The sequence below is a fragment of the Ceratotherium simum genome, chromosome 26, assembly GCF_057802395.1.
Source record: "Ceratotherium simum simum isolate JZ-2026a chromosome 26, ASM5780239v1, whole genome shotgun sequence".
Taxonomy (NCBI): domain Eukaryota; kingdom Metazoa; phylum Chordata; class Mammalia; order Perissodactyla; family Rhinocerotidae; genus Ceratotherium; species Ceratotherium simum.
The window spans coordinates 32005616-32020731 of record NC_141925.1 but is presented as its reverse complement, the minus strand read 5'-3'; the positions used below and the strand labels follow the sequence as shown (position 1 = coordinate 32020731).

The 15116-nt window shown below is 50.8% G+C and overlaps 1 protein-coding gene across 3 annotated transcripts in view; it reads left to right on the top strand.

The window, feature by feature from the left end:
• The window catches only part of PRKAR1B (protein kinase cAMP-dependent type I regulatory subunit beta), a 150075-nt gene that overhangs the window by 8927 nt on the left and 126032 nt on the right, over positions 1-15116 (top strand). For 2 of the 3 annotated variants that reach the window (XM_087417428.1, XM_087417430.1), the window contains exons 1-2: positions 5677-5747; positions 6684-6880. In XM_087417428.1, the coding sequence (XP_087273554.1) occupies positions 6704-6880 (177 nt within the window). In that variant the 5' untranslated portion in view covers positions 5677-5747; positions 6684-6703. Of the gene's footprint in view, positions 1-5676; positions 5748-6683; positions 6881-15116 lie in introns of those variants that run through there. The other variant, XM_087417429.1, reaches the window with a different exon arrangement.

The following is a 15116-nucleotide window of genomic DNA, read 5'->3' as shown; positions in this document are numbered from 1 at the left end:
TGATGTGGAAACAGGACTGTGAAGAGGGGTGAGAGAGGAGGAAGGGAGGCGAGTTAGGAGGCTGCAGCTTCACTCCTAGGGGACGAGAGATGGTGCTGGTTTGGACTAAAGTGCTTGTCGGGCAACGTGGGCAGGTTCAGAGTTACTTTGTAGATAACGCTGCTAGAGCCAGGCGACACTCCAGGGCACAGAGGGAGGGAGATGTCGAGGAGGACTCCGGTTTCCGGCTTGGGTAGCTGGACAGACGGTGGTGCCTGTCACAGAGCAGAAAACACTGGAAGGTGCCAGCTCTGCAGAGGGGAGCATGTGTCTGGTGAGGCGTGTTGATCCTGAGCTAGGTTCCAGTTCCCTAAGGTGGCATAACCATTCCATCCCATTTGCTCCCGCTTCTGGTAAGCCATTCCCGAGGCTTTGCAGGATTCTGAGGGATGAATTGGTCTCTTCTTGACGTTCCTCTCTGCTGGCTTACAGTTCAGCTTTCTTGGTTCGTAAGTCGGTGACTGCTCCCCTGCTTGCTTCCAGGCTTCCAAAATCTTGTTAGGGCTTTTCTGGCTCCCCCAGTCCTTGGGGGTTTGTGTCTTTAAAAACAAAATCCCATGGGCCGGCCCCGTGGCTTAGCGGTTAAGTGTGCGTGCTCCACTGCTGGCGACCCGGGTTCGGATCCCGGGCTCGCACCGACGCGCTGCTTCTCCGGCCATGCTGAGGCCGCGTCCCACATACAGCAACTAGAAGGATGTGCAGCTATGACACACAACTATCTACTGGGGCTTTGGGGGGAAAAAATAAATAAAAAATAATAAAAACAAAATCCCTGTATTGTGGTTTTAGCGTGGTTTGGGGAGAGAGTGAAAATAATGGGTGTTTTGAATTCCCCATCTTTTCCAGGAAGATTAAAAAATTTTAATATAAGGACAACTAATTACTTAAATTTGGATAATATATGCAGATTGTATAAGATTCAAGAGATACCCAAGGACACAGTAAATAGCAAGTCTCCCTCTCTCCCTCTCCCTCAGACATACACTCCCCCATCCCAGAGGCAACCTCTGTCATGAGCATCTTCCGTATCCTTTCAGAGATGTTCTGTGCCTGAATAAACATACACTGATATGCAGTTTCACCTCTTAAATGGTAGCATATTATGCAAGGGTCATACCATGTTTTTTTTTTTTTTTCACTTAGGAACATGCCTTGGAGATTGTTTAATATTAGTTCATACAGAGCTGCTGTAGCCTTTTGAACAGCTGCATAACATTCCCCTGTCTGGATGTGCTGTAATATATTTCATCAGACCTCTGTTGATGGATATTTAGTTTTTTCCTCCCAATCTTTTGTTTCATGCATTTTTGTGCACTTGGGAAAGTATACAGATACACAGACACATTTGCTGGTGTGCAGAGAAATGCATGAATAAGGAGAGTCACTGTGGTACTGATACATTTTATCAAGTTATTGATAGATCTAGCAAAGTGGAATTGCTAGGGTAGGTGATCTGTGCATTTAGATTTTTTTGTGTGTGTGTGAGGAAGATCAACCCTGAGCTAACATCCGTGCTAATCCTCCTCTTTTTGCTGAGGAAGACCGGCTCTGCGCCAACATCTATTGCCAATCCTCCTCCTCTTTTTCCCCCAAAGCCCCAGTAGATAGTTGTACGTCATAGTTGCACATCCTTCTAGTTGCTGTATGTGGGATGCGGACTCAGCATGGCCGGAGAAGCGGTGCGTCGATGTGCGCCCGGGATCTGAACCGGGGCCGCCAGTAGCGGGAGCGTGCGCACTTAACCGCTAAGCCACAGGGCCGGCCCGAATTTAGATTTTTGATAGGGTTTTTCCAAACTAGTCTCAGTAGAGGCCATGTCAGTTTACACTCCCACCAGCAATGCACAAGACTGCCTATTTCCCACACTGTGACTAAAACGATGTTATCAGACTTTGGGATTTTTGCTAACCCGATAGGTAAAAAATAGTATTTCTGTGTAGTTGTAATTTACATTGTTCTTATTTTGAGTGAAGTTGGGTATCTTCATGCTAAGGAAATTAGCCCTTTGTGATCTGTGTTATAAATATATTTCTTTTGTTTGTCTTTTGAATGTAGGGTTTTTTTATGTGGAAAAATTTCCTTTTTATGTAGTTGAATATATCCATTTTTACATTTATGTCTCCTGAATTTTGTTTTATGCTTAGAAAGGCCTCCTCTGCACCAAGATTATAAAATATTTCCCAACTTTTCTTCTATTACTTTTGCAGTCAGTGTTTATGTTTAAATCTTTGATTCATCTGAAATTTATCTGTATAAAGAGTGACATAGGGATGCAACCTATTTTTTTCTGGTTGGCTGTTTAGTTCTCTCCAAACTATTTATTGATTATTATTTTCCCCACTGATATACAGTGCCACCTTTATCACATACAAAATCCAGTAAATATTTGGGTTTTTTTCTGGACTCTTTGTTCTGATCTCATAATGTTTGTTCACTCGTATGCCAGATTCATAATATTTTAATTCTTTTATCCTTATAATGTATTTTCATATATGGCATCGCTCAATATTGCACGCTTCCCCCTGTCTTAGTCTATTTGGGCTGCTATAACAGAATACCACAGACCGGGTGCCTTATAAACAACAGACATTTATTTCTCACAGTCGGGAGGCTGGAAGTCCAAGATCAAGGTGCCAGCGGGTTCGGGTTCTGGTGAGGGCTTCCTGGTTCACAGACGTCCATGTTCTTGCTGCGTCTTCACGTGGTGGAAGGGCCGGGGAGCTCTCCGGGGCCTCTTAGGCCACCAATCCCATCAGAGGCTCCACCCCATGCCCTCATCTCCCCAGAGCCCCACCTCCTAACACCATCACACGGGGTTAGGTTTTAACCTGTGAATTTGGGGAGCACGAACCTTCCATCTGTGGCTCTCCTGCTGCTGTTTTCTTGTCCTGCAACTGCCCAGACATAAGCTGAGCCTCTTCTCCTTGATTCCCCTGTGAATTAGTCATCAAGTGCTGTGTAATGAATTAACACAAACTCAGTGACTTAAAACCACGCACCGATTCTCTCTCAGTGTCATGGGTCAGGAGTCCAGGCATAGCTCCCTGGGTCCTCTGACTCCAGGGCTGGGTTCCCATCTGAGGCTTGGCTGGGACCATCTGCTTCAAGTGCCCATGGGTGTTGGCAGCACTTGAGGCCCCGGATGCTTGCTGCCGCCCACCCAGGCGCTGCCCTCAACTCATGGAGTCTGCCCCCACCACTCCCAGAACCACACCAGGGACTAATCTACACGTCAGACTTCACTACGTTTTGTGGTGAAATCTGTGTGAAATTTCACATCCCAGACCTCCACAGGGAATGACTTAGAGTTGAATGGCAGAGAACACTGTTCCCATGACGTCCCTCTGCCACCTCCTCTGGGGGAGTTTCTCCCCAACTGCAGTCTCCAGAAGCCCCCTGTGGCCACCCCGTCCAGGACGTCTTCCCTCTTTCCTCATCACCTCCTCTCTCTTCCTATCCCCTCCCCCGTGGCCTCATCTGTGCCTCCCTCCAGGGCCTCTGCCGTGTCTGCTCCCGAGAGGAATTAGACGCCTCCCCGAGGAGATGACTCGCTGTAGGAATAAACATTAGTGTTCACAGTCTCGGGACACACCGTGTCTTCGAGCTTCACTCCCAGCCTCTGGTCCCCTTGGCTCCTCGCCGTAAGCTGGGGTTGGGAGGAATACCCACCTGGACTGGAGGTTTAATGACCTCTCCAGGTGAAGTTCCGGCCTGGCTGTCATCCCCAAGTGAGCCCCCAGTCAGGGTCAGTTGCCATCATCACGAGCCAGCGTCATCCCCTCCACCCTCTGCTGGGGGGCTTCTGCATGTTGCCCAGGGCCCCGCACTGGTCAGGGGAGAGTCAGGATCCCACCGGGAGATCCGCCCGCAGAGCGCATCTCAGATCATGGTGCTCACAGCCTCTCCAGGGCCGGGTGGAATGCATCATCTTCCTTTCTGCCCCCCAGATAATATCTGTTGGTCTCCTTACCACACGGAGTGAGTGAAGAAGACAAACACTGGCCGCACCTGTGGGTGCTCTCAACACACAGGGCAGACAGAAATTAGACAAACAGATGCTCATGTAGTCATTCAACAGCACTCATGATGAGACTACAAAAGAGGGTCCAGGAGGCCCCAGGTGCCACCCCACAGGTGCCCAACCTCGTCTGGAGGGGTGGGTGCCCCAGGGGAGTCTCCCTGCAGAAGTAACACCCACATTGAATGTTGGTGGGTGAACTGGCGTTGGCAGAGCGGAGTCTGGGGGTGGCTGGTGGTTGGGAAAAGAATGTGGCTTTGAAGCTAAATCTCTGCAAGGCCTGGTCACCCTGGTTCTAGGGGCGACAGGAGGACAGGTGAGCAGGGGACAGGTGAACAGGGACAGGTGGGTGTAGACAGGTGAGCAGGGGACAGGTGAGTGTGGACAGGGAGCAGATGCCCTCCCCTTCAAGGCCTGAGCTCCCTACACACACACCACCCCCCCAAGCTATTCAGACGCCTCTGGGGAAAGGGTGGGTCCCCCAACTGGCTGAGATGAAGTTTCTGCCACCACCCTGGCAGAATGGGGGCAAAACATGACATTGGGCAATAGGAAGATGAGGACGACTCCTTTTCTGCAGGCCTAGTCTTGTGGATTAGGAGGTCACCGAGGGGCCCTGCAGGCCTCAGTGACCTCCTGGACGCTGAGGAGGGTGGAAAGAATTTAGGATAACCCAGTGATTTCCCACTGGGACATCTGTGTGAAGGTGGTGCCCTTAACCAAGAAAAGGAGACAACTTGCTTCTTCCTGGAGGCTGCCTGGGCCCACCGGCCACCCCTCCTCCCCCCCTGAGTTGGAGACAAACCCTGGAGAATGGGTGCACTTGCCGGACACGGTGCAGTGTGGACATGCAGGTGCGTCCCCCAGGTGTGAGCAGTGGGGGCCCTGGCCATCACCTCCTGGCTCCCTGGGCTGCAGCCAGCCAGGGTGGGCAATCACAGGGGCTCCGGTGAAGGGGGGTGAGGAGGTGGGGAGAGTGCGGGGTGGGGGTGGGGGTGGGGGGCGGTGGCGGTGGTCCTGGCCGAGCTGCGCATGGATCTGTGGGTCTCTGTCCAAAGCTAGGCCTGTCCAGGCTTGTACTGCGTCCCCAATGCCCAGGGTGGGGATGGCGAGGATGGGGTGGGGGCAGCGAGGAGGAGGCCAGGGGGAGGGGGAGAGTGGGAGGGGGAACAGGAGGACCCCTGGAGCTGGGAAATGTGAGTACCTCTGCTGGGGAAAGTAATAGGGCTGAGCGCACAAGGTGGGGCCTTCCCTATGGGTGGAGGGGACATTCTCAGACAAGCACAATTCACTGGGACTTTTGAATGGATAACAGGGGTAGGCTGGGAGGCGGCTCCAGTCCCCAGTCACCAGGGGAGATGGGGAGGGGGCTCCAGTCCCCAGTCACCAGGGGAGGCTGGGAGGAGGGGGCTCTGGGAGGAAGAGGAGAGGTCAGTCCCAGGGGAGATGGGGGCAGGGGGAGCCCGAATGTGGGAGAGAGACAGGGGTGGGGGGCAGGCGGGCAGGGGGAGGATGGGGGCTCGGAGGGGGCGGGGAGGGGGAGGGGAGGGGGAGGCCGCACGGTGGCGTGGACCGGCGGCGCGGGGGCGGGCGGAGGGCGGCGCCGCTGCAGTGCGGGACCCGCTCGCCTGCCTCCCCGCGTCCCGCGTCCCCGCGCAGCCGCCTCCGGCCCCGGGCGCCGCGCATCCAGGTACGCGGGCTGGAGTGGGCTCTGCGCCGGAATCCCCGGCCTGTCGGGGGCTGGGTCTCGCGCGGCCCCGGAAATGTGGACCTTTGGGACCCCTGCCCCCTTAGCCGGACCCGGGCCCGCCGCGCGCGTGGTGGTCGGGGAGGGTCCCCGCGCGTCTTCGGGCGCGGGCCTGGGGAGGGGGGCCTCGGGCCTGGGGAGGGGTCGCGGCCTGGGCCTTCCCGGCGGCCGAGAGCCCGGGCCCGGCTCCCCGCGGCCCGTGCGGGCGGCTGGGCTCCTGACCGTCATTGTGACTTAGCCGGATGCGCGGGGCTGCGAACGCGGCAGCCCTGCCATTGTTCTCCTGGTTCCCTCCTAACAGAAGGCCCTTGGCTGGGTTTAATTCTTTTCCTTTTTTCTTCTTTTCCTGCGAAGCCGGGTGGTTCCCGCCACCCCAACCCTGTGACAGCGCCCCTCCGTCCTCCTCGTCCCCGGGGGCGGTGGGGACCTCCAGCTGGGGCGCGGCGGGGACTCTTTACCTTCCACACAATTGTCCTTAAGAAGGGGGGAGGGATGGACAGTGAGGCCGTGTAATCACCTCGGGGGAGACATGCAGGGCCCCCACTTCTCCACTGTCAGATTTCTCAGAGGCGAGGGATTTTTGCGTCCACGTACAAACAGGAGGATGTTTGATCCTTCCCGGTCCCTCGAGGATCTGTTTGGAGGTAAGGCTCTGGTGAGATTATGTTAACAACTCAGCTAGCCCCTCAGAATGAAGCATCTTTGACAAGTGCATAATAAAACACTCGGACCATGTCACCATGTCCTGTAGGTTGTTGGATCTGACCATGACAGTAAAGGTTCTGATGTATGTAGGATGCGTATTTTTAGAACACTGGGTGCTGCCCGAGGCTCCCCCGGCTCATTCTAAGGCTTGCATGGTTGGTGTCTTCCTAACAGGAAGCAAGAAGCCAGCCACCATGGCCTCACCTTCCTCTTACCCTCTGGAGGAGGACGAGAGTCTGAAAGGATGTGAGCTGTATGTCCAGGAGCACAGTGTGCAACAGGTCCTCAAAGACTGCATTGTGCATCTCTGCATCTCCAAGCCGGACCGCCCCATGAGGTTCCTGCGGGAGCACTTTGAGAAGCTGGAGAAGGTGAGTGGTCTCCTGGTCTCCTCCTTTGCAGGTGGACTGGGGCAGAGCACCCAGTCAAACTGTCCTTCCACCCTGTCAATGTCAGGAGAATGTGGAATGCCCATGGGAGCGACGTCCTGGGGCTCTTCCCAGGAGGTGGGCAGAGAAGCCAGGGTGGGCTGACCTCACCGGGTTCCAACTGGGGCCCCATCTTCCCAGTCACAGGATTCCCCCTTCTTCCCAGTAGTGCTGGGTCCTAAGGGGTCTCACGGAAGGTGTTGCAGATTTTCAGGGACACCTGGCTGTGATGATAGCTTATGGGGCTCACTAACAGTTTTCAACTCAGGGGACAGAGGTGGGGACCGGGTCTTGTCATAGATGCCATCGGCAGTTGGGGTAAAAGTAGATAGCTCTGATAGCGGATGTGAGGTGGGGCATTTGAGATCGGGTTGCGTGTTAATCTGCGTCTCTGGGACTTGGCAGACCCTGGTGGAGGAAAGTGCCCCTCAGACTTGTGCAGCGGGGCATCCACCTCCTCTCTTCTGATGAGATAGACCCCCACATCTCCTTCCTCCCTGAAGGATGCCTCTCACTCCCCTTCCTGGGCTCATCTGTTGGGGGACGGGGCTGGGAAGCAGGAGGTTGGGCCCCGAGCCCTTGTCCACCCCCTGCTGCTCTCCTCACCTCTGTGTAGGCTCCCTCCTTCCTCACTCTGGCACGCTACCCTCAATTCTCTCTAGGTGTCACCTAAGGTTGCTCCTCTTGGTCCTTTTATCACAGCAAACCTGTCCCTGTCCTGGTCTCTCCTGGGGAGCAACGGAAGTCCAGCTCAGGCTCCGGTTTGAGCCCCTGTGCCCCCGTCCAGCAGCATTTTACTTTTGATGGGGCCTCTGTGGACACGTAGCCCTAACCCAAAGGAATGAATTTATTTTTTCCCTTTAAAACAATCCGTTAAAAAACATTTAAAAATAATGCATGGCTTTTAAAGAAAACCTGAAAAGTTCAGAAGTAGAAAGAAGAAATAAAAGTCATTGGTAGTCCTCTCTGCCTGTTTCGCCTCACACATTGTGTTTTTTGAAACATAGTGGTAGTCATGTTATAGATGCAATTTTACGTTTTGCAGTTTTCATTTATTAGACATTTTTCAGAGACCTCAGTTTAAGTGATTGCATAATGTTGTGTTAAGAAGATATATGGAAGTTTTCTCAGCCTTTCCCTCATGATTGGACAATTTGGTTGTTTCTAGATTTTTAAAAAAATAATATGAAAAATAATGCCACACTAACATATTTGTACATAGTTTTTTTTTTGTATGTTATATTGTTTGTTTAGTATAGCTTTTCAGACATGGAAATCCTGAAATTCCAAATGGAATTTCTGGGTCAAAAGAATCTTTTTGGTGTTGTCAAAAAGCTTTCCAAAGTGGTGGCCTCAGTTTACACTCCTGCCAGCTGAGAGTTTGATTGTTAATGTAGCTACACCAGCCAGTTTTGGCTGTTTAATTTAAAAAGCTGTTTTAATGTAAAGTTTGTCAATTAATTTGTCAGTTACTAGGTAGAAATGGTCATATGGCCTTAATATCCATTTTTCTTTCGTTATTTTTGAGGTCACTGTTTAGGAGAGGCGTTTCCATGTGGGGATTCCGGTCCCCGTTCACAACACAGAGGTCCAGGGGAGATGGGGGGGGGCTCCAGTCTCCAGTCACAGGCACAGAGGACCAGGGGAGATGGGGAGGGGGCTCCAGTCCCCAGTCACAGGCACAGAGGACCAGGGGAGATGGGGAGGGGGCTCCAGTCTCCAGTCACAGGCACAGAGGACCAGGGGAGATGGGGAGGGGGCTCCAGTCTCCAGTCACAGGCACAGAGGACCAGGGGAGATGGGGAGGTGGCTCCAGTCCCCAGTCTCCAGGGGAGATGGGGAGGGGGCTCCAGTCTCCAGTCAGCAGGGGAGATGGGGAGGAGGAAGTGTTTGTTTCCTGCCCATTTGAAGAGGAAGATCTGGTGAGTGACAGTACAACCTTTCCTATCTCCAACCATAACTTCATTAGAAATGGATTTCTTAACTTGGTTTGTTCACAGACGATCCCAGCCAGGTGACTAGTCTCACTGGATGTGACTTATTGGCAGAATGGGGGCAAGGGGCCCATCAGGAGGCGTGGGGCAGGGTCTAGGCCAGACCTGAGCTGAGGCAGCAGGGTGTGACCAGAGCAGACATTCTCAGCTGGGGACGTCTAGCTCTCCAGGGGTAATGGCCGAGGCATTTTTGGCTGTTACTCTTGGGGTGTGCTGCTGTCATCCAGGGTGACAGAGATGGACACGTGGTCGGGGGAGCCATTTGCTTCTTGGGGATGGTCCAGGTCTTGCTGGGGAGTGGATGTGGGGGAGGAAAGAGGCAGGAGCATGACTCTTGGGGTTTGGTCTGAGCCCCTGAATGAATGGGGGTGCCACCTGCCAAGAGGGGGACAGTGGGAAGAGACAGGGTCGGATTAAGAGTTCTGAAACTCTGAACTTTTCAGTTTGGGTTAAGAGTTCTCTAATGTAGAGTTCCGCTCTGGGGATGTTCAAGTCATTATGGAGGGCCTGAGTTTGGAGCTTGGGAGAGAGGCTGGGGCGCGGCTGGAGGTTTGGGAAGATTGATCGTCCTTCCCTGGGAGGTGGTTTATTTGACAGGAGGAGACTGAGGTCCAGAGGAGTTAGGGTGACCTGTCCCCAGTCAGGTGACGAGGAAGGCCTAGGTTCTAGTCTTGGTTATACATCAAGCATTTCCTACTATTTAACACTAAGGGAATTATATGAGTCCTTCTTTTCTACATCGTGGTCACCGTGGCTACTGCATTAGTTTGCTAGGACTACTGTAACAAAGGACCACAGACGGGGTGGCCTAAATGACAGAAATGTACTCTTTCCCATTTCTGAGGCTGGAAGTCTGAGGACAAGGTGTGGGTGGGGCTGGTTCCTTCTGGGGACTGAGGGAGAGTCTGCTCCAGGCCTCTCCCAGCTTCTGGTGGTTTGCCGACAACCCTTGGTGTCTGTGGCTTTTGAAGCATCATCCTGGTCTCTGCCTTCATCTTCACGTGGCCTTCTCCCTTCTCGCAAGATACAGTCCTGTTGGATTAGGACCCACACTCATGACCTCATTTTAGCTTGATTACCTCTGCAAAGACCCTGTCTCCAAATAAGCTCACATTCTGAGGTCGTGAGCTTAGGACTCTGATTTGTCTATTTTGGGGGGACATAATTCAACCCCCAAACAGCTGCCTTCTCACGTGTGGGCGGGGCAGTCTTACTTAGTCCTACCGCTGACAGCAAGCCACTGATAAATGGAAAGAGCAGCTTACAAAATACCGCGTGTGATACAATTCCATTTTTGTTGAAGGTAATGCCAGCGAGAATATATCTACAGAGAGAATGTATCTGCAAAGAGAAAATCTGAGGGGTGTACACCAAGTGCTCAAAGGAGTAGTGTCCAGGGGCAAGATGACGGGGTAATTTTGTTTCTTTTTTCTATAATAGCTGATGTGTACAGGCTTTGGGGGTGACTTTGTGAATTCTCTGGCATCGCATGCATGCTTTTGTACGTGGGTACATTTTCCTGGGGAGAACATCCTTGGTTTGCAGTGGATTCTCCAGTGGATCTGAGATCCGCATAACAATGAACCGTAAAGTGCCTAGAAGAGTCCTGAAATCCCCTGGGAGTCTCATTTCCTGCTACATTAGCTTGACCAGTAAGCTGCTGTGATATGGGACCAGAAATGCTCTCTCTTGGCTGAGGCCAGCCGGGGCGGAGCCGTGGGCGGAAGCCTGGTGAGGGAGAGTCTTGCTCAATGTGTGTCCTGAGCAGGAAGCGTGTTTGCGAGGCCTCGATAAGGTTCCGGGAGGATGTGGGATGTAGCTGGCCCGGCACAGACCCGCTGGGATGGCCCACCTCTCGGGGTGCTGCCCGAGTGCTGCCCCAGGCGCCGAGGCCTCGGTGAGTGAGTTCTTCATTTTGGGCCCTTTAAGAAGGTGAAGTTATTCTAAGGTGGAGACTTAAGGGGGTAAAATATTCCTTATCTGCTGGCGAAACAGCCCTGGAGCTTCTCCAGGATTCCGTCTTTCAGAAGATCGTGTAATGATGAAGTCATCCATCCTTTTGATAATGGATTTTAAATCTATAGGAAAAGATCACTCCATAAAAATACACCCATGACCCTTCACCAGATACCGACCCTACATTTTTCTGAGGACTTTCCTTGCTTTGCAATAGACACGGACATACATATAGATGGAGATAATTTTAACATATATGCATTTTTTGTTTGATTTTTCTTCTTAGGATTTTTTTATTGTGGTAAAATATATATAAATATACAAATATATATTTAATATACAATATAAAATATGTATAAATATATAAAAATAAATGTATATAAATATATATAATGTAAAATGTACATAGCTTAAAATTTACCATTTTGTCCATTTTTATGTGTACAGTTCAGTGGCATTTAGTGCATTCACATTGCTCTGCATCTCTCTTAATAGGATCTTTATGGCATCTTGTGATCATAAAATATTCCATCCCATGGGTGTGTCATGATTTTTACCTTCTTTCCATTGTTTTGTGTTTTATGGCTTTCAGTGTTTTTTTGTTCTTCAGAAAACACTTTTATGCCAAGGAAATGATTCTAAGAAGCATATGTGCAAACATGTCAGGACAGGACTTTGGGGTCAGGGTGTCTGCATATTTTTATGGCTCCAGAGCTGTGTCACTGGTTCACCCCCAAAGGACCAGGTGGGTGTATGTTTCCCTAACATGTGTGAGCACTGCTGTGTCTCCAGTCCTCGCCAATGCTGGCTTCTGTGATGGCTGGTCTTGTGCTGCTTTGTGTATGTTGATGCCTCGGGCATCTCTTTCCTCCCTGCTGGCATGGCGCCTTCTCCCAAATGTTGGTTCAGTGGTGGCTTTCCTCTTGTCCGTGGGTCAAACAATTGGATGATCCAGGCTAACTCTTTGGTCTTTAATAAAACTAACAAGTGACATTGTTTCACTTTTGGATGAACGGGCACACTAGGCTGCCTCTTCTGAGAGACTTTTATGGAAGTAGATATTGTACCACTCAGATAACTTCCTGAAGGCTGTGGGTCTGCATGGGGCTGTCAGATGAGTCTGGTGTCTCTGTTGGAAGCTCAGCGTGTGTTGCCTGGTGACCATTCTGGGGGTAGACAGAGGCATAAACTGGGTGGATTGGCATATGGAACCCCCAAGAATCTTGGAGGAGCAAACTGGAATGGAAGTGTACCATCCATCCCAAAAGCGCTTAAAGAATGCCCAGCCTTCTGGTTCCAGGGTGGCCCCTGGAATGCCCAGGTGGAAGTGATGCAGTCCCAGCATTTGGAGGTTCACCATTCAGTCCACGGACAGATGGTCGGCAGTGTTGTGCACGGTGATGAAGTAATCGTGAGAGTATGTGTTCCATAAATTCAGGCTGTGCCTTGGAATGGTGGCAGGGAAGCCTCACAGAGAGGGAGGGGCTTGGGCGGTCGTGGAAGAATGCTCACACACTGGCCAGGCAGACATGGTGGGAGCAGCTCCTGCTGTCCCAGAGCTGTCGCATGGCTGGAGCGACAGAGGTTGTTGCTGGAGCACACGGGGTGGGCTGCAGGATGGGGCAGGAGGCCGTCCTGGAGGTGGCAGGCATGGGGACCCGGTGTCCCAGGCTGGAGTCTGCATTTATCCTGGTTGCTGCCAGAGCCACAGCAGGTTTTGACATGACAGTGATGCTGTCTCCATCCCTCTGGCCGAGGGTGGAGAATGGACAAGACGTGGCCGTTGTGCAAAGTGGGTGCCCCAGTGGTGGAGGCTGTGCATGTGTGGGGGCAAGAGGTACATGGGAACTCTCTGTACCTTCCTGTTATTTTTGCTGTGAAGCTAAAACTGCTTTACAAAGGTAAAATCTTTAAAATTAAAAAAATAACAAAGTGGGTGCCCTCATATTTTTGGCCCTAACAATCTCTTTCTTGGTCTGTTGAGATGTCTGCTTAACAGAGTGGCACTGAGGAGGGAGGGAGGGGGAAGAGAGAGGCTCAGACATTTAGGAGATGGAATTAGCAGGATGTGGAGACCAGTTAGAGGTGGGGAGTGTCCTGGGATTCCCAGGTTTCTGGGTGGGAGTTGGGGGGTGTTGGGTGCTGTTCGCAGCAGACAGACGAGGCTGAGGCTGGGGGTGCAGGGGTGGCTGGAAGCATAGCTAGTGGCTCAAACCTCGGGAGGGGTGGTCCTCCCTGGGCTGAGATGGGCACCTGGAGAGCACCAGCATTTAAGGGGACCGTCGGAAGGACATCCACTGACAGCACCCAGAAAGACACAGTCCGGGTGGAGGGGCTTCAGAGAAGCAAGAGTGGAGCAAGTTTCAAGGGGGAAGGAGGAGTGGTGGCCCTTCAAAACCTGTGTCCAGTAACCTGTGAGTCTCACAGGCAGGAGCTGGGTTCCTTGTTCTTTTTAAATAGAAAAACAAACAAAACATTAGGGTGTTTTTTTTTAAAAAAAAACCTGAAAAAGTGATGTGTGCATATGGCAAAAAATTCAAACACTGTTAAAGAGCATAGAGTGAAAATTCAGCATCTCTGTCACCCCCTCACCCTCCTCCCCGAGCTTGCCTCTGTTGCTTTTGTTCTTGGATAATTTTGAGAAGAATTTTATGCACATGCAGTGTGGGTGTGGTTTCTTCTTGACTGGATGGCACACCATGAATGTGTCTGAATCTTGCTTGTTTCGCTGCCGACACGAGAGACAGTCAGGGATGCTCCGTGTCAGCAGAGGTGAACCACTCTTCTCACCTTTTAAAATTTATCTTTAAATTTAAATATAGTAAAATTTACTCTCTTTGGTGTATAACTCTGTGAATTTTGACAGATGTATGCAGTCGTGTAGCTGTTGCCACAATCAAGATACAGCACAGATCCATCACCCGGTCCCCGTCCCCCTCATCCCGTCCCCCCTTCCCAGTTCCCTCCTTCCCTTTCTGGTCAAATCATCCCCACCTTTAACTCCTGAAAACCACTGATGTCTCTTCCACCACTACAGTTCTGCATTTTCCAGAATGTACTATAAATGGAGTCCTACAGGATGTGGCCTTCCAAGTCTGGCTTCTTTAACTCATGGTGCATTTGATTCATCCACAGTTTGTGTGTATCAGGAGGTACAGATGGGTCACAATTTATTCTTCTTTTGCCCACATGAGGGACATTGGGATCATTTTCAGTTTTTGGCAATTACAAATAAAGCTACTACAAACATTTGTCTTGTGGATTTTTGTGTGAATGTAGATTTTTATGTTGCTTGAGTAAGTATCTAGTAGTGGGATTGCTGGGTTGTATGGTAAGTGTATGTTTAACTTCATAAGAAACTGCCTTCCAGCCAGCAATAGTTATTCTCCCTCAGTATTGTCAGCATTTGATGTTACCGGTTTTCAAAAATTTTAGCTGTAGCTTGTCTTTTCCTCCTCTTCACAGTGTCTTTCACAGAGCAAAAGCTTTTACTTTTGCAACCCAATTTATCAATATTTTTTAAATGGATTGTGCTTTTGTATCTAAGAACTCTCCACTGGGTTACGGGTGCCCCTCTGTCCTGAGTCAACTGGCCGTATGTAAGTGGGTCTGTCTCCAGACTTGCAGTTCTGCTCCGTTGATCTCTCCTTTTTGTGACACCACGCTGTCTTGATTACTGGGTCTTTAGAGTAAGTATTGAAGGCAGACGGTGTGAGTCTTCCCATTTTGTTCTTTCTCAAAATCGTGTTTTGTTTATTCTAGTTTCTTTGCCTTTCCAGGTGTATTTTAGAATAATCTTTGTGAGACTGACCAAAAAACCCTCTTGGGATTTTGGTTGGGATCACATTAAATATATGAATCAGTTTGGGGAGAATCTTTTATTTTGTGTGAGGAAGATTCTCCCTTAGCTAACATCTGTTGCCAATCTTCCTCCTTTTTTGCTTGAGGAAGACCAGCCCTGAGCTAGTGTCCGTGTCAGTCTTCCTCTATTTTGTATGTGGGATGCCTCCACAGCATGGCTGATGAGTGGAGTAGGTCCGTGCCTGGGATCCGAAGCCACGAACCCTGGGCCACCGAAGCGGAGTGTGTGGAACTTTAACCACTTGGCCACAGGGCTGGCCCCCTGGGAAGAATCTTAACAAGATTGAATCTTCTAATCCATGAACGCAGAATCTCTCTCCATTTATTTAGGTCTTTGATTTCTTTTATCAGTGAATGAAAAACTTTTA